The sequence below is a fragment of the Haliotis rubra genome, unplaced genomic scaffold (genome assembly GCF_003918875.1).
Source record: "Haliotis rubra isolate DU_JTF1 unplaced genomic scaffold, ASM391887v1 Scf208, whole genome shotgun sequence".
NCBI lineage: Eukaryota > Metazoa > Mollusca > Gastropoda > Lepetellida > Haliotidae > Haliotis > Haliotis rubra.
The window spans coordinates 1,245,484-1,270,153 of NW_025766092.1; the positions used below are offsets into that span (position 1 = coordinate 1,245,484).

The following is a 24,670-nucleotide window of genomic DNA, read 5'->3' on the forward strand; positions in this document are numbered from 1 at the left end:
TTACAGTTATATATGAAAGAATCGCTTGTTCTTTAACCATTTTATGTAATATGTATTTCACAGGGTGTTTTAATTCATTACACAAATCATCATTTATATATAAATATCCTTTTCTATTATATACGAACGGTTTCAAGTTCATAACATGTGATAAATAACAGTTATATTACATCGTTCTACGGCCATGTCTATTATTTACGTTACGTTATTAACGCCAGAACAAACACGATCATTGCCCTGGCGTGTAGCTTCGGTCCTTGTACCCTATCTACAGACATCCGATCCGGGGTAGAATAGGTCTTCAGCAACCCATGTGCTTGCCATAAAAGGCGACTATGCTTGTCGTAAGAGGCGACTAACGGGATCGGGTGGTCAGTTTCGCTGACTTGGTTGACATATGTCATCGGTTCCCAATTGCGCAGATCGATGCTCATGTTGTTGATCACTGGATTGTCTGGTCCAGACTCGATTATTTACAGACCGCCGCCATATAGCTGGGATATTGCTGAGTGCGGCGGAAAACTAAACTCACTCACTCTACAGACATCCAATATATACCTTCACTCTACTGACACAATAATACTTTGCAGCACTTGATGGTATATATCACGTTGTATGGCACTAAAAATATTAGGATGTACATTTGATCACGATCAGTTGTATATTAGATATAGTCAGTACGATTGGCTATCATATGGCCCTATATTGCATTTAACAGGAAACAAAATTTAATGAAAAGTTACGTATACAATTACTGATTACGAAAATTTATTTATTAAGTTATTTATTTGTTTATTTATTTATTCATTTAGCTATTTATTTGTTTATTTATTCTGGATTGATATAGGGCAAACATAAAGGTCAAACCTTTTATTAAATAGTTTGAAACCATATATTCAATGTGTATAGTAATGACAGTTGTTTACGCAGGAATGGCAATTATGAGAACGTGCGTCGGTGTTTCCATATTTTATTTAAAACGAAGAGTTGTTTACGCCGCCTTTGCAACGACACGTAAATGTCAAGGTGCATGGGATTTTTATACAGCCCTTTATGTTACTGTCGACATGGGATGATTAATTGTCCATTTGAAAGCATTTTTGTGTAAGCTCATCCTGCCTTAGATGTAAACAAGTGGCGTTTTCAAAAGTACAACGGAAATGCATTTATGTTCTTTTATAAGAGTTTGGGTTATTAATAGCTGAGTTGGCTATTTCACGTCAGTGGTGTCAGGCATTGTTTTGATGAATGTTTCAAATGTTTTGAGGATCAACTTAGATGTCCTTTTTTCAAAAACAATCAAACGACTTTTCAAAAATCTAAAATATATTGGTATTGAACAAGACAACGGTTCACTGGTTCAGCGTGGTTCCCACTGTGCAGCTGAAGGTGTACAGAGGAAACTGTCCAAACATGGCGTGTTGGGGACCGAAATTGTAGTCCGGTTTAGACAGTGGTCCGAATTAGTGATGTTTTGGCAATAATTGCGTTTTTCCTTTTAAGTCGAACGAATATGAACGAGGAAAGTATAGCCTAAACTTACCTGATGATAATTTAAATGGGAAATTCGCGACAATTATTGACGGTTAGTCAGAGTCAGACTGTGGTGTCATACGTGAGAGAGTTTATTTAAATGACGCTGTGGATTCATTCTTCAATTTAAAAAGATAGTAATCCTAAGGTTTGTTTGCCTATATAATATGAATAGGGGGCAGTGAAAGGCCTGTAAGCAGTTTGCATACTCATATGGTATCATTTACTTCGAACTATTCTGAAAATTACATCTAACACGTAACCCTCTAATTACATTGTTTCTACTTACCTATGGTGGTCTATTCTGACATTTTGATAATTCCATGAATAATGCATTGCTAGAGATATTTTTACCATGATCTCGTCTTTATTGTATTGCAGGAAAGTATACACAATTGTTAAATTGGCGTCTTGGAATGGCGCTGATGAGCGGTACGTCTTCCATATGATCGGGGTCAGCTGAGTAAAAAATGCCAGAATATGGTGCTAACACAACACATGTTTTGGCAGCTTCTTGCATGCCAAACGTTACTTGGTTGTCATTCTGCAACCTGTTCTCCTTCACTACCAGGACAGTGCTGACCCGGAATCAGGCCCCATACTGCTCGAGTGAGTGAGTTAAAGTTTATAGTCACAGCGGCATGTTTTCATTCATATCGTGACTTAAAATAAGTTCATGATAAATGCGCAAATTATGAAAACCTGTCGACGAAGGACAGTAAAACCTAGTATATCACAGTAACAAGAAATAAAACTAGCATATATCTCTAAAATTAGGATTTCAAATTAGGACAATACAATAACAAACAAAAAAGCTGAGGATTGCCAACAACTGAAGGTAGATAACCCACACTGCTCGAATAACCAGGGACATTCTCACCCTCAATGATGTATTCGTGCCCTATGTCCAATAGAACTTCTATAGTATCATCTTCGACGACAGATAAGACAACTTCGTAACACGCAAACCAAAGACCGGCAGCCTGCGGAACATGCCATTTGTGGGAAGGATGATCTTGTATACTAGCCACATAAAGAAACTGTGCATTGTCAAAATATTATCCCAGTTGATATGTACGATAACAATGTCAAAGGTACATATAAACTTTAATGGAGGGATCATGAGACCATAACAAGTCGGGAGAATTTCAACTGAAAAGTCAATCACAATGACGTCACGAGTCCACAAGCGGGACAGGGGTAAAAAGACCATGTCACAAGCTCAATAACGGGTATGTCCACCATCGGCATTGAGAACAGCAGTGCATCGAAGACGCATAGAGCCTATCAAACACGCCAGATTCTCTCAACTTCTGCTGCAAGGTCAAGGACATTATCTGGCGGATGAGGAAGACGGCGTAGACGTCGATCCATCTCGTCCCAAACATGCTCTATCGGGGAGAGATCCGGTGAATTTGCAGGCCAAGGCAGTAAGTCAACGTTGTGGTATTGCAAGAAATCCATAGCAACCCTTGCCGTATGAGGGCGGGCATTGTCCTGTTGGAAGGTTAACCCAGGGCCATGACGTTGCAGAAAAGGAATTGCCACAGGTCGAAGAATCTGATCCCTGTAGCCCACACCAATTAAGTTGCCCTGAACAATCACCAAAGGAGTTCTTTGGCGTGCTTTTATTCCACACCAAATCATTACAGAACCACCACCAAAGCGATTCCGTTCCAAGACACAGGCCTGTGCATAACGTTCTCCCACGCGTCTATAGGCTCGTTGACGTCCATCACTATGGGAAATGTTAAACCTGGACTGTTAAAAAACAACATTTCTCCACCAAAACAAGGGTCTGCGGACATGATTTCGGCACCACATTTGGCGAGCTTGTCGATGACGTTTTGTCAGGATAGGCCGTATGGCGGGACGTCGTGGTCTGATCCCGTGATGACGTAAACGTTGTCGAACTGTGTTGGGGTGGATACAGCGAAGTCCTAGGAAGGTTCGGGCAGACATCACTGCAGTCTGAAACCTGTGGCGAAGAAGGTCACCCTTATCCATCTGTCCTGTCTTGGCGTTGTTACACGTGGACGTCCAGAACCTGGCCGATCGATGACGTCATTTGTGTTCTGGTAGCGTCTCCCCAGTGCAGAAATGGTGTTCCGGTGGCAGTGGAAATGTGCAGCCACTTGTCGTTGAGACATTCCCCCACGGACCATCCCAATGGCCACATGACGTTGTGCAGACGTGAGCCTTGGCATGCTATGCGTTTCCATAGCCGTTTAATTTTTTGAACGATCGCAAGGGCAGGGGTTGAGCTTTCCAAAGTGACAGTATTGCGTGGCATTCATTTGCTCTGTTTCTCTTTCCCGGAATGCACGTGCAACAACGTATTGCACGTCTCAAGGACGCACCCACTGACGTCACGGAACGTGGCACGTGCATGCATGTTGGATACATGTCACTAATCTCTGAGTTTGAATCCTTATGTGTCTACACAGGTTTGATAAATTTAGATTTTAAAATTTTGTATGCCCAGTTTCTTTATGTGCCTAGTATATATTCCCAATGTAGTCAGTAAGAGACCTTCTTCATCGGTGAGGCCTGTCAGGACAAAGTGCTATAGAATCGTTTCGAAACATTTTTCTTGTACAAATATTCACATCCAACAATTACTTTAAACCAACTGATTGTATGTTCTTGATTGTCTTTTTTCGACAGACCCGAATAATGATTTGCCCTGGAACAACCTAATTATCAATTTAACTAAGTCAGTGATTGGTATATTATGACTATGGGAACATTTTCCTGTTGTAGTATTTTTGTAATTTAGTGAGGGCATATTTGCACATGCGATGGTCTTTCAAGGGATCGGAAATCCATTTAAGCATCTACTTTAGACGTGGATAGAGCGAGAGAGGTTTCACTTTGGCCAAAATCGTTTAATTGATTTTACAAAAAGTAAGTATGTTTTAACTCAAGTGGATGAGAAACCTTTCTTAACATGAACATTAAGTATGCATTAACGAATGAAAATTTATTGTATTATCGAAATGGGTTTCTTTACACGGCCAAAGTGAGCACAATCTAACTATGGCAGTAAAGGTGCGAAGGCGTTCTGATAGTTTGACAATTGAAAGTAATGTCAAGTTGAGTGCTGTCGTCGTAGATTGTTCCTCTGTGAACAGTGTGCCCTCGGCAATCCACCATCAAGAAACAAATAATTGCTTTCTCTAAATGAAACACTGTTCCATATTCCATTAGAAGACATCTGAATTGAGTGTTAATACGCTACACTCTATTAAGACCATAAGCTATATCTCACCACGCAATTTAAGACGTACCAAAAGACGGATAAGGTATGACACCCCATTAGTGACGAAATTTGAGATGAAGATATTTTTTAACTTCCACATATACGTACAAGACATTCTGTAACAATTACTCGTTTTTTTAATGTGTAAAGAAGGACAATAAAACTGTGATATAAAACTTCACAGTCACAGATGTGGAAAAAATTGAATCTACATATGCATGGATATGCTGAAGTGTGTTTCTTTGTTTAACGCTTCTGTCGGCAATATTCCAGCTATATGGCGACGGTCTCTAAATGAGCGAGTCTAGACCAGACAATCCAGTGGTCAACATCATGAGCATCGATCCACGCAACTGGGATACGACGACATGTGTCAACCAATTCGGCAAACCGGACCACCCGATCCCGTTAGTCTCCTCTTACGAAAAGAATGGGTTGCTGAAGAACCATTCTAACCTATATCTTTAAGGGTCCTTTAGTGTGTACAGGCTACTAGGAAGTCAAGGGATGCACAAATACGATCTCAAAGTTAAGTACCCATGTAATGTTCCTGGAAGGAATTTCAAGGCAGTGTTCTCAACAAATGTAATTACGATACACCACCCTAATCTCATGAAATTACGATACACCACTACCGTTCAGTGCACCGCCGCTCTAAGAGTATAATATTTCACATATTTTATTTGTTTGTTGTTTAACGCCACACTGAGCACTATGCCAGCTATACGACGGCAGTCTGTAAATAAGCGAGTCTTGGCTAGACAAGCCATTAATCAACAGCATGAGCATCGATCAACGCAATTATACTATGACATGTGTCAACCCATTCAGCGAGCCAGACCACTCAATCCCGTTAGTCGCCTATTATACGTTCATACAGAGCAAGAGCTGTGTACGTCATGCTCAGATCAGGAAAACATTAAATCTTGATGACAACATGAACGAACGTTTTGGAATATCGAACATCTTTTGACAAATGCCAGAAACAACTTGTTGCGACAGACTGTGGTGTCAGACTTTGGTGTCATACGTAGGAGAGTTTATTTTAATGACGCTTTGGATTCATACTTCAATTTCAAAAGATAGTAATCCTAAGGTTTGTTTGCCTATATTATATGAATAGGGAGCAGTGTAAGGGCTGATCGCACTTTGATACTTTGCAGTAGTTTAGGATCCGAATTACAAGTCTGTTCATGTAGCCGAATTACAAGTCTGTACATGTAGGTGAACGTTTGAAATCGATATGACTCCTAGTTATAGATTTTAAAATAAGATAAATATATGGCTAACAAATTCATCCAGTAAGTATACAGACAGTTTACCTGAAGCAGTTTGCATACTCATATGGTATCATTTACACCGAACTATTCTGAAAATTACATCTAACACGTAACCCTCTAATTACATTGTTTCTACTCACCTATGGTTGTCTATTCTGACATGTTGATAATTCCGTGAATAATGCATTGCTGGAGATATTTTTACCATGATCTCATCTTTATTGTATTGCAATAATATCACACAGATCATTCAAACAAAACTTCCAACCATCTTGATGACAACATAAACGAACGTTTCGGAATGTCGTACATCTTTTGACAAATGCCAGAAACAACTTGTTGCGACACGATGTTCATGCATCATGTGAGGTGAGAATAGTTTTAGCTTCCCAAAATAGTTTGGATTTAATGATGTCGGGGTTTCTTACAAGCTGGGTATTTGGAGTATTCAGGGAATCAAGTTAATCTGGCACTACTGATTCATTACACCCCACTTGCTCAAGCGCCATATTGCATTATTGATACATTCTGATTCCTTGGATTCTCAAATTGAAATGAAGTCACACAGTCAAAATCATCGTGTTGTTTACTCCAACCGTCTGAAAATGTCACGGTTAACCTCCATGCTGCGTTAAGGGGGTTAGGATGCTTATCTTAAGAGGCACCTGACGGGATTGTCCCCAACAGAAGCTCAAGTCTCATGATGTCCATCACTGTACTGGTTTGGTTCAGATTCGACCTAATTACAGACGGACGAAATACAACTGGAAGTTCGGGGTTAAAGTGTTGTTTACATCCAGACTGTTCCCATCGTAATTCTGGATCACATGTGTCCAGAAACCCTCGACGGTGTGGCCAATCTGACAATATTCCACATACTATTTTCATTTGTGTATACTTATAATGAAAAAAACTTTATGAGGGCCTGTCCATATTTTCCCTTCTTTCCTTTTGTTTACAAACGTATTGAGGCGTGGACGAAAACGTATGGCACATGGGGGAGAATATTTTTTCAGGTTTTGTTTTTAAAAAACATAAATCCAGCGCTTCAAGCACCATGACACATAATGTAACTTTAATAAATTTGATACAGCTAAGTCTTGCCCTGTAAAAACATAGGGGCAACAAGTTCTTGAATATCAATCTACACTGGCGGCCTTTAGGAATAATACCTACACATATAACGGTAAACTGCAGTTCTTACTGCTGTATAACAACATGATTTAGAAAGGTCCTACCCTCAGAGCAAAATTCATGACTCTGAAAAGGCGACATGAAGAAAGACATCTCTATAGCATTTCATACTAAAAGCGATAAACTCAAGATATATTCCGTGTTCTTGTAGCATATTGGAATAAACATATACCCTGTGCGTAAATTGTCACAATTTGCTTGACCTAGCATTGAATGAAGTAGTTACATTCAAGCAGATTTAGGTTGATAAGCTACATTAGCAATCCATGTCATCGGCTGGACACAATAATCTTTGTCAACACGGCTAATGATGAATCACCTATTACCTTGTTTGTTCCATGATTTGGACATGCTCCTAATGATGGCCGTTAATACTGCCCTCGTGATGAATACCCGGACTTAGCTAGGTTTGATACTCCAGTAATTGGAGCACGGTCGTGGAATTGACTTGTGGCGAGAACTACTGACCACAGCTCAGTGCCCTATGAGCCGACACGAACGACGCTAGAGGCGCAATTACGCTGAGAGATAAGTGACCATTCTTCTGAAATAAATAACACCGGAAGTACCTAATTTTGAAACAAATACCTTATGTATCAAATTGACATACACGAAAGTGTAGGATATCCCTGGCAACATTATTTTAAACAAAAACAAATTCTTCATTTATGTCATGTTCTCACGAAGCTTAATATGGGATCGCGTGTAGGGTCACTTTATCACTTAATGTAACCAATCTCCGCATACTCAGTTGTGAATGTGTTTTGAGCCTAAGAACAAGTTCCCATTAATTCTAAAGAATTTTATGTTGAGTGTAAAAATTGAGTTTTTCATCTTTCCATGTCAAAATATGTCGATTCATCACGGGTCAATGATGCCGGGCTAAACAGAAGTGGGCTCGCGTTAAACATTGAATAAAACGAAAATATAATAAACCCGAACAATAAGTCATGGTAAATAATAGATAAAATCGAAAGGCCAGGAGGCAGTGCTACTACAATCTGAGCCGCAGTGTCCCCCCTAAACTGTACTGACCGATATCATAGTACAATTAGCACAAAAGGAGATTTATGAGACAGAATGAGGAACTCGTAAGACGGAGATACCAGTAAATCCGAGACATGGGAGAGGAAGGGCGATTTAGTAGATCAAAGGACGCGCAGCCCATGCCAAAGCGAAGGTCTTCTCTGTTCGTATATTAGGGCATGGCGCGTTGGGGATCTTTGACTGAGTGTCTCCAACCAACCCGCAGGCTGCAATACTTATACAGGCGAAACATACGCCCATACACTGACTGGATTGGCAACTTTCAGATTTATTCGGAAACTTAAGGGTAATTTAAATAATTTGATGTACTTGATTGTAGACATAGGTGACAGTCGTAGGCAATGATTGAAATAGATTAGAAGTCCGGATACAGCGAGGTACTGACAAATAACATAAACAATGCATATGGAAGATCACATAATGATTTATGACTGTATAATGATATTTTCCGTTTATTTATAAAAATAAAAAGTGCTGGTTGGAAAAAGTTAATCTTGTTTTTATACTGACACACTTACTTAACCCCCTTCTTCATTTATTACTTCACGATGTTATGTGTTTATATTTTTACCATCACAAAGAGTGCAGTGTAAATACATCCCTCAAACTCTGACTCATAATCAACTGCCCGTTGGTTCAAAATGGCGTGACACTCACCAAAGCGGAGGTGTATAGTGTTACGTCGACAAACAAATATGATACTCCTTCTCGCGTGAACTTCCGGGCTGGATTCCTTTTTATTGACCATCTGACCACTGCTAACACTTGAATTAAGTTCACGAAATCTTTTTTTCCTCACTGGCTACTGGCTGATTATTTAATGGTGGCGGAGAAATTGGCTGTCATATTGAGGTCATGCATAGGCTTAATATACTTTTTCACAGTAGGAGTATATGTTTGTATCCTTTCTTTCAAGAGATACCACTGGCAAAAATACTGTTGACAAAGTTTTCAAAATATAAGAGAACATTTATCATGAGCCTCACTAATATTTATACATCTACATTGAAAATCTCATCAAATCCCATTTAGCACTATGGCAGTAGCAAGCTGGTGAAATTTCAACTTCAGCAATAAATATATTTTGTTTATGAAGGACAACGGACTTATAAGCCACAACTTTAACTTCAGTCAGGTGAGCAAAATTGACAAGTGTGAACCAGAATATAAATTTCAAACTGGAAATTCCAATTAAGGCTTTTATTCAATTTTGTTGGGTCATTCGACATAAGGCAGAGGTGTAGGATGGATTGAGTGCTAGGCTGTCAAATCGAAGAATTACATACACACCAAAAGAGCCTATCACATTATCTGTGTTTTGAAGCGCTAAATTATGTTCATGTATGTACATTTATCGCGGACGTGACAGTTGTGTATATACACGCTGCGTGAACATTTCATACCTGATGTTCACCGACCATAATCTTTATTGCAAAATTAGACTTGAATTGACACATTTGGCATCAGCTTTCGTTCAGCGTACTGGAATATCACAGTTATATAATCCATGAGTTCTGAAGATCTCCTTCAAGGAGAATTTGAACTAAATATTATTTAATTATTTGGGAAATGGTTTACGAATAGTAAAGAAATAGTGAACCTTCAATTGAGGTGATTGGTTTACAACGATTTCATAGCTTACGAAGTTTGTCACCTTCTTATTGAGATGTTGTACATGCAGAATTACGGTAAATCACAACGAAGACTGACATACCCAACGAAATTTGAATTAAAGACAAAACATGCATTTAAGACTTCTGAAGTTTACTGGGAAATCATTAACTGAGCGAAGAAGACCTCCCATGGGTACCAACTGTGCATCCATCCTTACTGATCTGTTTCTTTATGCAAATGGATCGGAATTTCTCATCGGATTGGGATCAAAGTCAAAACAAGGGAATTTGGCCAAGAGGTTTAACTTCAGCTTCAGGTTTATCGATGACTTCACTGGTGGTCAAATACCCAATTCCCTTCCACAAAATAGATTAACCTGAAACAGAATTAACAGAGGTCAGTGAAACCGCCTCCTCTGCTCCCTTTCCAGATCAATGCATGAAGATGCAGACTGACAACTAGTGCCCACAACACCCAGATGTCGAGAATACCGCATGTTTGTTAAGTTTCAAAGACAGTCATACTGTTATTATTCATAGTCTGCTTCATCAGGACCGCCAATGCTTTTGTAAAACTGTCAGAAGGTTTTTAAAATTGTACGCATGGGTGATCAAATTGATATCTGATCCTTTTATGAATTTTGAACTGTACCAGATGTTCGCTTATTTGTTCTGGTGAATGCCTAACTTTTTCAGGTGAATAGTATTACTGGATCGCCGGGTCAGTCTCTTGATTGTCTGATAAGGACCCAACAGTTTACGGGCCCAGCCGTATGACAGGCTTGGTATTATACAAAACACGTAGTACAGTACTTCTTTCAAGACTCATTGTTCCCTGATTGTTATTGTCTTGCGGGTGTTCAGGATACGCTTACCTTTTGCCAACACATGGTATAATTAATCGTGTTTCAGAAAGACATGCTTATGATATGGGCAAAATAATGCACTGGACTCTGCTTTCTGCTTATATGTCTTATGAATATGGAAAGGGTTTTGTCCGCGTTATTTATACGTATTTGCTGCATCTCCCAATTTCCTTCAGAAAACCCAAACCACACAAATTTGACTGTCTTGTTTTTGCTTAGTTTTAGCTTCTATACCATACATGGAATGCACTTTCGGCTGTTGGTGAGCTATATCGCGTGTTCAGTTATACATAAAATAACTTATGTCATCAGTGAACGCAAATAAATGAAACGTTATCAGCTATAGTTCAACCCTTCTAAGTGAAACACAGAATGTTGCTGTTTTATAGACTATCATTACATTCTATAATAGAAGTGTATGCAAGCGCAAAGTCTATAGTTCTTATCGTTTAATTATTTTGTTTCCCTAGACAAAACATTTCACACACACTGTGTGCCTTTCTCTATCTGGTCGATCTATTACTTGTAAAACTGTCATAACATCAAAAACTTTTGGGACGGATTACAAGTTAAAATTATCATAACATCAAAAACCTGGTTTTGTGTTGTTTGTTTGTTGTTAAACGCCGTATTCCAGCTATATGGCGGTGGTCTGTAAATAATCGAGTCTGGACCAGACAAGGCAATGATCAAGGGCATGAGCATCGATCTACGAAAATGGGATACGATGACATGTGTCAACCAAGTGGGTGAGCCGGACCACCCGATTCAAAACCAAGTAACAGCAAGCACTTTGTCATGAAGTCAAATAGTATCGTTATGGCTGGTACGTGGATACGTGCCCTGTACTGACTGACTGAGTGAGTGATTTAAGATTAATGGTCACATCGGCAATATTTCAGCTTTACCGTGACTAAAATAGATAATAAATTGATAATAGATATTGTTATAAAATCTGAAGACAAAGGGCAGTAAAACACACAAAATATCACAGATATAGATTCAGAATTAGCATGTAACTTTAAAAATGTACCACTATTAAAGACAATACAATACAGAATCGGGCTAGATCGCAAGCAACTGAAGATAGATCACCATGCTAGTGATCATGGGGACTTACAGCGGTTTTTCTACCTGCATGGACCCTAGCTAGATTTAACATCCAGAAAAACTCCGAAGATGTTCTCAATTACAGATACGTTGCACCACGTACTGGTTTTGTTAAACAGCACAGGCTACCAATCTATTCTGAGAGTCTTTAAGCACGAATGGAACTTGACTTGCCGTGGAATTGGTAATTGACATCCAAATACCACCTCTTAGCTCTTGTGCTACGGAATCCGTGTAATGCCTCTATTTTGGAATATAGTGCTGTGGTACTTAATAGGGCTTTCGAAGCATGAGGGCGAATGCTTGATGACCTGACAAAATTGACGATATCATGAACTTCCAGTACGAAGTTGTAATTTCAATCACAGGGGGCATGAGCAATGAACTTAATACCCGTCTATACAGTTTATAACATCGCGTTCTCATCTTGATCTCTTCTTGTTTGCCATCAGCATATGTGCACACATACTTTTTGCATTTTACCTTCTCGCACTGGGCATCCGAATGCCAGTTTGATATGACTGACGCACCCACAATAACCTGAAAGTTCCCCTTGATCAAATGAAGATGCAACACGCGCATCATGATACTTTGGTTTTTAACCTTACAGTTATGAACTTTTCTATGCTTGCTGGAAAATACATATGATTGAAGACGTTACTTTCCTTGATGTACACATTGTGTTCATACTGAAAGTCCATCGTCCGTCCTTGAGTCATGTCAACATCACACCAGAGAGAAAATTTAACATATTAGACATTTACTTCCAGTTTCATTAGACATTTACTTCCAGTTTCATTTATGCCATAACATCAAACATGAGAGTATACTGCAGACACTCATCATTATATGTATTAAATGTTTTTGAGGATCACGTCAATACATCATAATATGTTCATTGGCATGTATGACACCTGTATTAATAACCTTAGTAACATACAGACACTACATCATTATATGTATTAAATGTAATATTATGCTATATTCCCTTAATGAGATCACTGTGTGTATACCCTTGGTAGCATACAGACACTACATCATTTTTTGTATTAAATGTTATATTATGCTATATACCCTTAATGAAATCACTGTGTGTATACCCTTTTTAACATGCAAACACTACATCATTATATGTATTAAATGTAATATTATGCTATATACCCTTAATGAGATCACTGTGTGTATACCCTTTTTAACATGCAAACACTACATCATTATATGTATTAAATGTTATATTATGCTATATACCCTTAATGAGAAATGTTATATTATGCTATATACCCTTAATGAGATCACTGTGTGTATACCCTTTTAACATGCAAACACTACATCATTATATGTATTAAATGTAATATTATGCTATATTCCCTTAATGAGATCACTGTGTGTATACCCTTGGTAACATACAGACACTACATCATTATATGTATTAAATGTAATGTTATGTTATATTCCCTTAATGAGATCACTGTGTGTATACCCTTTTTAACATGCAAACACTACATCATTAAATGTATTAAATGTAATATTGTGCTATATTCCCGTAATGAGTTCTTTGTCACCTTCATGAGACGTGTCTATATATATCACGCCAACATCACTGTAATGTGACTCGGACATGGTGAGGATGTTGGTTCAGTGTTTGTAGGTCAGATGAAAAGTTACGGTTCATTTTTTACGAAGGTAGTATGGGTGCAACAGTTGTCTAAGCCGGAGAAATACTATGTGCATAATTGTGACACTTGCAGGTTCACCTTGGTTTCTTGGCAGGGGAAATCTACAGATATACTTTCTCGATTTTACAGAAACGAGAATGTAGTGCCTGTGTTGAATGTAACCCCGCTTCTAGTTTCCGCACTGTCCACTGCTGTTCAAAAGAAATATACTAGGCTGGAACTAGTCACTTGTCGTAAGAGGGCTTACACGAGTGGACGCTCAGGCTCGCTGACTTGGTTTTTGCATGTCATCGTATCCCAGGTGCTCATAATAGTAATCACTGGATTGTCTGATTTATTACAGACCAATGTCACATAGCTGGAATGGCAGGTGCATCCCCCCCCCCACACACACACACACAAATAAATAAATAAAAAAATAATAGTAAATAAATAAAACAAATAATAATAAATAAATAAATAAATAAAAAATAAAAAATAAACATGCAAAACGACAAAAACGTTCTTAAAATAGAAGATCGTGCACCTGTATCTGTCGCGAGTCACGATGTCAGCATCCCTCTGTTCTTGCTTAGCTACACAGCAGAATATGTAAGCTCACAACTTGTGTAATGGCAGGCATGTTTTCCGGCGACGTCATGAGGAAATGAACATTTGATTTGATTAAATCAACTAAATAAAAGTGTGCGACAGTTTTTAAGTATTGTCATGGTTCGTTTTCAATCTTTGCATCGATTAAATCGTCTAATTCCGATAAGAGTTGATAAACTTTTTTTTGGAGTTTCACAAACAAGCTAAACGGTAAGTTCATCTTCATCTTCATCTTCATCGGTATCTGTACATCAGGCGTTGTAAGTATTATGTTTTGACAACTGACTTTGTCGGACAACATTCAGTAGGAGATGAATATTCTGTTCGTATTTCAAACTTGCAGGTTTGATTGAGTATGTATGGGATATCGACTTATCAATGAAACAAGTCAGTATGAAAACTCTTTCTATGATAATTATGACATTAAAACCAAATATGAGTCATTTGCCGAAGCATGATATTGTATACGTTTGTGAAAACTGAACTGGCCTGATTAACAGAATGTAGGAAATATCATTTACACTAGTTTACACCAGGCTGAATAAACGCCATTATCATTTTAAAAACCCTAAAACAGTAATACTATATATAATGCATGAACATATGGTACAGACACCGATACATATCAATGCTTGAATACAATTAGAACAGTTTCAATATGATAATAGAATTCTAATCTGATATTGATGGATAAAATCGAGTGCAGTCCGCTGCTGGAGTGAGTTTAGGCAGATATCTGTTGACTGGAAACAAACATGATATAAGCTTCCGGGCATAACTTAGTATGCATCCTTGTTTGATGATGACTGAACAGGAAACAAACAAGAAATGAACATTCGATGGTGTTGATTTTAAAACTGATATTGCAGTTGTGTTTTGCACCTTTCGTTTGCAGTGTTTCGGTGACTGGTTTAATTATTTATTGATATTAATTATTTCCTAATTATTTTGCCGGCAGTTTAGTTGCAGCAAATCCGTCTTTTAGGCTTTAGTGAGGCTCGCTGACTTGGTTGACACATGTCATCGGTTGCTCATATTGTTGATCACTGGATTGTCTAGTCCAGACTTGATTATTTACAGACCGCCACCATATAGCTGGAATAATGCTGAGTGCGGCGTAAAACAACAAATAAACAAACTAACAACGAAAAGCATCGCCTTCGAGATGGCGACACGCGGCAGAGTGAATAATGCAGCGTTAGGAATGAGGCATTGACTGAAACCATAACCGTTTATGTGAACCAGTACTGTTTTAAAGTGTACGATGGTCACATCCACATAGGTTTATCTTTAATATACAGTTGACATCGAACTGGAAGGAGGCGATATTAAATATATAAGTCTGTTGGCCTTCTAGTCGGAGAGACAAGGTATCATCCTGAGCACAATCTGATCTTACAGTTGCCGTTCATGATTTCTACCAATAATTCTGGCAAATTGAACAACGACGGGATACAGGATTTAGACGGAATGTGAAGTTTCCTTTCATAATAACTAACCATCCTCGACATGACACAACCGTCAAGAATTCTTAACCAGTCATATTGCTCGTCACTACGTCACCAACAAGGTCTTCTGCCAGCTGTACACAGGAGTCAAAACCTTGATTCGTCAGTAAACATGGAGTAACGCCATTAGAGCACATCCCGTTACCGGTGTTGCCTTGCCCACCCCAATCTTTTCTGCCTATGGAAAAGGTAGCGACACGCCCCCAAAGAGCCAGTTGTCTTCATCGTAGATTATATTTACCATCCTGGTATCCTTATTAAGAAATGGAGCAGATATGACTCTACTGCATGTGCCATTATGTCATGAGACGATATCATATAGATGCGGTTTTATAAGGTCATGTTTCACACAGGTCTTTGCAACCCAACCGTATGACTGTCCAACAGTCGAGAAACAACAACTTTTATTATTTCGGGCTATTTGGGTTATTGACAGGGTCATTTCTATGTGGTAAACCTCTCCTTATGGGATCTATGCCGAAACGTCGCCTTTCACAGAATACAGAAGTTGTATATCCATAAAATGACCATCATTCTTCATCAACTCAACTTCAAAAATGCCCATCAAAAGAATTTCATTGACATGCTGTATCGGAGGCATTTATAAGCGTGACCTGAGCTAAATTGTATTAGTGAGTGTAGTTTCCCAAGAAACGTAGGCAATTGTGGGTGCCTAACGTGCTGTTCATGCATGATGTGAAATTTCATTCTGATTAGACGTTGCGTTCAGATCCAACGCCTAGGTGTTGTTAACGTAACTTCAATTTTAGAAATACTCAAATCATTATTTCTCATAACATGTTTTTCAGTTGTGCATATTGGCATGCCTCCAAGACATTTCAGTCACGGCGGTGCCGGTTCAATAGCAGTATTGGGACGTCTTATAACTCCATCATGTCATACCTTTGAAACGTATTTATACTAATTTGATAGTCTGTATCAGACCCTGCAGCCTTCCCTTTTAAGCAGCATCATTACGTGACCAAGAATGAACGCAAAGATCAATACAAAGCAACATGTCATTGGAACAAGCATTTGTCACTTATCCCGCAACAAAACCTATGCGACTATTTTTAAAAATGTTTTCACATATCAGCAGACATTACCCATAGTTCATAAAAAGCTCATTTGGTTCACAAAAATCATAATGGTTGCTAAATCTGTGTATAGTTTCAGTACTGGCACATAATTAGCTATGTCTGATCTTGAAACTATTACCTATAAATTAAAAAAACGGTCTATTGAAATAATGACATATATAATGAAAACATATAATATTCTCAGTAAATTTATAACTTAGATTTTACGAAACTATTTTATTACTTTGTTGAAATGCGAACACATGCATTCAAAATATTATGTCCTGCATATTCAGACAAATATGACAGTCTGTGAACACGTATAACACATAATCATAGTCTCCAATGTAAACCTAAATCTCACAAAGGGTATCCAGGGCTAAACGTTCATCAAAGTGACAAATTGACTAAACTTTAACCATAGTTCCGTATGGGTGCACCAAGTATTGAGAGAAAACAGAAAACACGGTCTTCAATATAACACGCCCGTGTATCGATGGTCTCATATTCAATAACCATCAAATCGCCAATTCCCTTCCACTGATCACAGCCTGGAAAAAGGGAACCCGTGAGAACTTCTTGACCATGCCACATATAGATCTATACAGATTCGGATGACAAAAGACTCTCCACAAGACTGTATCACAGGAGGACTGACTTCATCTTTCCAATAGTCACATTTCCCTTTATGATGAACAATATTTCAACTGCTCCAGCCTCTTGTGATTACTCTCCCTAGGATTAAGGTACAATAGATCCTGCTCTTTTAATCGCGAGTTCAAAGAACGTCATACGGGTCTTGCTCAGAGCTCGAGGTTGTTTAATCAAGGTTCCAACATTCAAGGACCTTAGGAAGCTTTCAGAACGATGTATGGTGGACATGTGCAGGGTACACACGTGATTGGACGCATCAGTGACGAAAAGGTGTCGGATTTATGCCTTGCTTTGGCTTGTAGCATATATTCCCTTCGGGTTTTAATCAGTTGATCAATTGACATGCCTTTGAATGTGTTTATGATGGTGCCATCCATGGTGCCATCCCACACTTCACCAATACCCAGACAGCTCCACTGGCTACCTGTCAAACAGCGAATTGAGTTTATAGTGGTAGTATTGACCCACTAGTGTGTGTACGGCAAAGCTCCGCAGTACCTGCAAGACCTTGTCTGTGTGTATACCCCTGCAAGGTCGTTGCGGTCCAGAACCCAGCTTCAACTTCAAGTGCCCTCATATAACTGGAAATCTATGGCTACAGATCATTTCACTTTGCAGCAGCACATCTTTGGAACTCTCTCCCCACAGAACTCAGAACTACTTCTTCAAGTGAACTCAAAACCCACCTTTTCGCTGATACCTGTTAGCACTTTGAGCATGCAATGCATGGAGTTTAAGCGCAATACAAGCAGACAATATTATTATCATTTTATTAGCACTTGTTAATAGATTCATGGACACAGCCTAATCACGCAGTTGAATCATACAACTCACTCTGCTTCGAGCAAATATATTTTATGAAAATGGAAATGGTCATTTATACATTCCCCGTAATCTGTGACAGTAGACGCTGTCCGTCACCACATCCCCAGCTAAGCCGCACAGTGACGGCCAAGACAATCATATCTAATTACGTCAACCGCCCCCATGGCCCGAGATCCTTCGTGACTCTTCATAAACATCGGCATCAAATCCCCGTCCTGGGATAAGTGTATTAGAGGCATACCGAGGACAGCGCCACGGATTCTGTCCGCTGTTGTACAGCCAGTTCCTGTCTCAACTACACATGGCGTGTTCATCAATTACACACTTTATCTGGGAAACTCGACTTTGTATAGACGAGCAGTCAACGATCTTCAGTGAATGTGTTTATTTGACTGTCATAATGCAGATCAATTTGATTTTCATATATAAAAATGGCGACCTCGTGAAGAGAATGAATTTTTTTCACAAGTCTGTCGCTTCAATCAGCGTAAAGTTCATTTCCTTCCCGAGGTTTGTGCGATGATCAAATAGTCCGTACTTAAGTAATAGAAAACGCTCGTGTTAAAGGAAACCCGTGAAACTGCACGCACACTTCCATGCGTGTTTGCATGAGTACGAGTATGTATGTGAGATGGCAGTAAGACAAACACATTGACACATACTAGTATACGAAAATAATTTTATGCGTACTTAAGATATATTAACGCTTATGTCTTTCTGAAACAAATACGCAACAGTCAGACGAAGTAGAGAGGATTTCAGATACTTGTCTCGACCCTCTTCAGTGCGAGCTTGTTACTAATGGCAACGAATGACGTCATCCATTATTTGATGACGTATCGGTATTCTGACGTGACTTAATCAGAGTTTGAAAGTAGATCGCAGAGATAAGTTGACTGGTTTATTTCCACCACGCACGTGTAGACCATCTATTTGTGATAAAAAATGACAGTTTGTACATAACATGGCGAGCACTTAGTCTGTATAGAAAACTTGAAAATAAACAAAACATGTAATCTAACTTACACTTACCCTATGCGATATATGTATAAACTTCAAACATAAAGACATATGCATGTATCGTACAGGTACTGTTAAAGGACTGCTTGAAGCGAAAACAGCACACAATATGTAATGCAAGAATCACTCAACAACGTTCAGCATGCACTGAAGTGCTAGAATACTAATGAATGGTATTTGTTAAAGCTTAAAATAATTATGATTATACCTAAGAAACCTGAAATAAACGACATCAGTTGGTCCACATTTCAACGACATGTAAAGCTGGTATGTACTTACCTGATAATATTCGACCACTTTGCACATCACATTGCCCAAGAACCACGTTTCCCAAATAGACTGAGTGTACGACGGCGGAAGACAGAGGACAATAACTAGAAAATCCGCCACGGCCAAATTCACAAGGAAATAGTTAGTGGTTGTTCTCAGCAGCCGGTTCCTCCACACCGCAAAGCAAACCAGGAAGTTTCCAGACACTCCGAATATGAATACAAGTATGTACAGTATAGTAAATATCCACTCATGGGGTTTGGGATATATGAACGTATAGATGGAGCTCATTAAATCCTCGTCCGACTGAAAGCATTGCTCTATCGGACCTTCTTTGGGATGATAATGTTTGCACGTGTGATTGGTTCCGTTCATTATCACCATTGTGATTATTCAATTGTGATTATCCAAAGTCTTCCTGTTCCTTGCAGTTGTATCAGGCAGGTGTTACACAGTTGTTACCATGCCACATTGTCGTTGCGAGCCCCGTCGAACGTTGTTGCTTTGTTTACGACTTTTAACCTTCTTTATTAAATATGAAACGAATGTTCCACAGATGAATTAGCTCGTGTTTGCCCATGGACATGAGTTTACGATCCTAATTATCCTGGCGATGCCACAAGTTGTTGACACAGTGTAACACGTTCCTTTACACAATTGAAGCCCTTCTGTTGTCTGTTTAACGGCAAGGATTGATATGGTGGTACTCGATGGTCTCCTTTTGACCTCTGTCTGTAACATTTGTTAAAATCAATAGGAATTACACTCACAAGTGATTACGTTCAAACTAGCACTTCACGCAGACAGTACTCTACAGGGAAATAGAAACACCACAGGGACAAATCATTGACAGAAATTACCAGCTGAGAACCACACACTTCATCATGCGACTATGTCAAACTTTGATGAAATACAATAAACACGTGTGCATGGCCACATATGCCATACGATACATCTGCGAAGTCATATACGTCCTCTAAAATGTTTCCTACTTCTCAGTGTCAAATCGCAACACTCTCTGGATTATCTATTTCCAGTTTGTCCAAGTCCGGCTATTTAAGAGTTCATGATTGTCCATATTTATGTTGCATCATCGTCCTTTCGTTCAATGTGACATGTACACCACATGCCTCTTTCCATCACCACTTGGTATTAGGAAGCTGAGAAGCTGTACATCGAAGCCTCTGTAACCCCTCGTGGCAGTCACCTGAACCACACATGTAGAACCCAGACAGATGGTGCTGATCGTTGACAGAGGCCCCCGTAAGAGAAAATGATTGGCGGAAATTGCTGCCACTTTCAACCAGTCGCAGCGGGACTCGGAGACAATCGATAACCACGCCCCGTCGTCAGAAGAAACATCTCCGGCCTGTACCGTCGGGAGATGAGAGAAGTAGATGAACGCTGTATTGGACACGAATTCATATTTCTTCTTGAGACTTGATTCATTTTTAAATTTGTCTTCGTAAAATGGGAATGGCATTAACCATTTCTTTTCTGAATTTCAGAACAACAAAAACCTAACTCCATGATTTAAATTTCAAATTCATTTTATCGGAGTTAAGGGAAGTGGTTATTATATATTATGGATGAATTGCTCAATATGAATGTTCCCTTGGGAGATATATATAACAGTTTAAGTCTCATGTGAATCATAGCTATTACAGTACTGATGGCCTAAGGGCTGTTCTCATAACGGACCTTGCACACTACAGCATTCTGGATAATTCCGTATTGATCTTTCAAAGGTGTTTTGTTACATGTTTTGTCGGAGAATATGCACTGTCAAAAGGCAAAATGTTAACAGTGTTGACACTTGATAAGCAAGGTAAGTAATTCCTTTAAAAGAGGGGCGGTATCGTAGCCTAGTGCTTAAAGCGTTCGCTCGTCACGCCGAAGACCCGGGTTCGATTCTCCACATGGGTACAATGTGTGAAGTCAATTTCTTGTGTCCCCTGCTGTGATAATGCTGGAATATTGCTAAAGCGGCGTAAAACTAAACCCACTCACTCACTCCTTCAAAAGACCATGACCTGACCGAGGGAGTAACTCGGGGTTGCATTTTTCAAACCATTACCTTGCCTCGTCGGCGTAATGCCTTCAAACAGGGTTTCAGTAAGTGACGTTACCTACGAAAGTCCACTATTTCAAGAGTATTTGAAGCCGCTTTATTAGAACTACGAAATAATCACATCAGAATATCCTTCAATACATTCCTTCACACGAACACGAAGAGTCCTGTGCTTTATTGTTTACGTATCTTATGAGACACTAACAAGAGTAAATGCGTTGATGACATTTTACTGTCAGTGAATAGGAAGTGTTAGAATACTTCAACACAACATAACGCTTCGCTAATGTCCATAAAATCTTTAGGCATAGCATTAAATGTAATTAGTCAATCATAACTGAATACTATAAATCTTACAACGAGGCGCATTTTCCAGTGAGTGGGTGAGTGAGTGAGTGAGTACAGTTTAGCGCTGCTTTTAGCAATATTCTGCTAGAAATATGGTTGGAGCCGTTTGTAATAGCAACCTAACCAGAAAGTCTGAATATTTATTATTCCTATCTCTTCTATTCGTCAATTTCCAGATGATGAAGTTTCTATTCTGCGCATGTACGTAATTGATTGTTGCAATTTACACTTTTTCCAAGTAATACTCCCAGAAGGGTCTGCCTCCAACGGTCCCTTTCATAGCAATTTATCCCAGTTCCTGTTCGGCTTCTGGTAGTAGCTTTGATCTCTGTCGCTGAACTAAGGCTGTGATGTAATTATACTGTCCCATTGAAACAATACGACAGCTTCCCTCATCCCAGGATGTAGTTATATAGTGATGTAAATCACAGGGTTAGCCTGACCTGTGATCATCTTTGTCATGGATAAATCAATTTACCATCCTGTTGCGCGACGTCGTGGCAGTATGTAGGTCATGGTCCGGCTGGAAAAAACATTTTGTGACCAGATAATCTACTTTATTATAGCTGTTACATGAATCAGGAACCCGGTGTGTGGTGTAATTGTTTTTTACCCGATGCGGAGTTACATTCTGTCACGCTGTTGAAACCTCAAGGGTTAAATCAGATTGAAAAATCAGGATTTTCCGATATTGTGCTGCTGTTGTCAACACATCATTTATCTGAAGTTTACTGCATTCTAGGTTAGTGCATTGCACCATGCAGCTGTTTTAGTGACCTTTATTTTGTTTAAAATGTCTCAATGTTCTTCCGACGAGCTTTTATTCGCAGTATTTTATATACCTTATGGAGGAAATGACTGGGTTTTTTTGGGGGTTTTTTATTTTGTGTTTGTTTGTTTTGTTTTGTTTTGTTTTGTTTTGTTTTTTTTTGGGTTTTGTTTTTGTTGTTGTTGGTTTTTGGGGTGTGTGTATTGACACGGAGCTGTGTTTCGGAGATACAAATGGGAATAGTGAGTGAGTTAAAATGTATCGTCACATCGGCAATATTTCAGCCATATCGTGACGAGAACAGAGTACCAGAAAATCCCGGCACTGCGTGAAAATCAAGGTTACAAAACCATCTTCATTACAAATTTGTCTACACAACCTATATCCTATAAGAATGCACGAAGAAAGTATGCAATTCAACTGTTACGGTTTACGTACAACAAATTCACTTATGAGCTCCTAGTGAGTATGGAATGGCGAGCTGAGTCGAAGGGATCCAATATGTGCCGACCGTTGGACAGCAATAAGTGGGGAAGCTGCTTTGGTTCCATGAATAGTGAGCAGTTTTCAGCCTGTTGAAGGGAATAAATGCTTTAACTGATTTGGACCTGTCTTGTGTTATTCAAGAAAACTGTAAGTTGCAGTCGCAGAAGCTATGAGCCTGAAAGGAATTTACAACATTCCGTTAAACCAAATTAAACACTTAAGTAGTTCGGGGAAGTTGGCCAGCCCAGCGATCCGACCGTCCGCTTGGGTCTATATATTAACGTATATCATTTTTCTAGTTTGACATATCAAGGCATATTATCTGTCTTTCGTCCGGGAAATTCAGACGTGGGAGGTCGGTATATCTTGATATTTATTTTGAGATACTGTTTGCCGTACACCAATCGATTAACACACCCACACGGCTATCAAAGGACGGAATCCAAAAAAGAATTATGTTTCTTATCTCTTAAATCAGAGGATACAGATATAGCATATAAACGTCACTCAAGCGTGAAAAGATTAGATTGTACATTAAACACAGCTGAGTTGTGATCACAAGATAAAGGCAGATCTTCATGATATTGACATTATGGATGAACTGATTTTATAAATTGCACACGCGACTCACATTGTTAAGACTTGGAAATGTATTTCTGTAATGAGCGTGAACAAAGAACATGGGGCTATTAATAACTCAATCAATGAACAAACACGTATGTCGTCTACGTTGAGGTAAGTAGTATGTACGTAGACGTAAGTACCATCTGTAGTACCAGTACGCTTCCATATGTTTCATGTTTAGACCTTAGTAAGAAGTAAGAAGACAGAATGACGTAAAATATATGACGAGAGTGCCGACATAAACCTTCCGGTGGTTATCTTTCTCTGAACTTCGAGCAATATTCCCTACTGCTCTTGTTGCCTCCATACCAGCTCTTGTGGACAATCGGGCATGCACTTTCTTAGAAGTTTTCAAAGAGCACCAAACGGACTTTGCGCTAATTGTGTGATCAAGATTACGATATTGTTTCCTAAATCTGTCAAAAAGCATCGGATATTTCCACATCGCTAACCCAAATGATGTTCGCTGAAATCCTTTGGATTGTTTTGTACCATACATTCCCGTGGTTTGTTCAGGTGAACAGTTGTCTCACCTTTGATTTTGGTTGATGCCATTATTTGGGCAGGATAAACTCAAATTATTGTGAAAGCCTGATATCATAATTTTTTCATGTTGTTTCATGACCACATACCCGTGAAGATCCGGGTTAGAATTGATCTTCAGTAATCCATGCTTGTCGTAAGAGGCGACAAACAGGATCGGGTGGTCATGCTCGCTGACTTGGTGACACGTGTCATCGTATCCCATTTGCGTAGATCGATGTTCATGCTGTTGATCACTGGATTGTCTGGTCCAGACACGTTTATTTACAAACCACCGCCATGTAGCTGGAATATTTCAGCC

General features: G+C 39.1%; 1 protein-coding gene across 2 annotated transcripts in view; it reads right to left on the reverse strand.

Moving 5' to 3' along the window:
* Window positions 1–20,701, reverse strand: part of LOC124276355 (orexin receptor type 2-like) — a 139,843-nt gene extending 119,142 nt beyond the window's left edge. For both annotated transcript variants that reach the window (XM_046712001.1, XM_046712000.1), the window contains exon 1: window positions 19,538–20,701. In XM_046712001.1, coding sequence (XP_046567957.1) covers window positions 19,538–19,912 — 375 coding nt within the window. In that variant the 5' untranslated portion in view covers window positions 19,913–20,701. The remainder of the gene's footprint in view (window positions 1–19,537) is intronic.
* Between the last annotated feature and the right edge of the window lie 3,969 nt (window positions 20,702–24,670).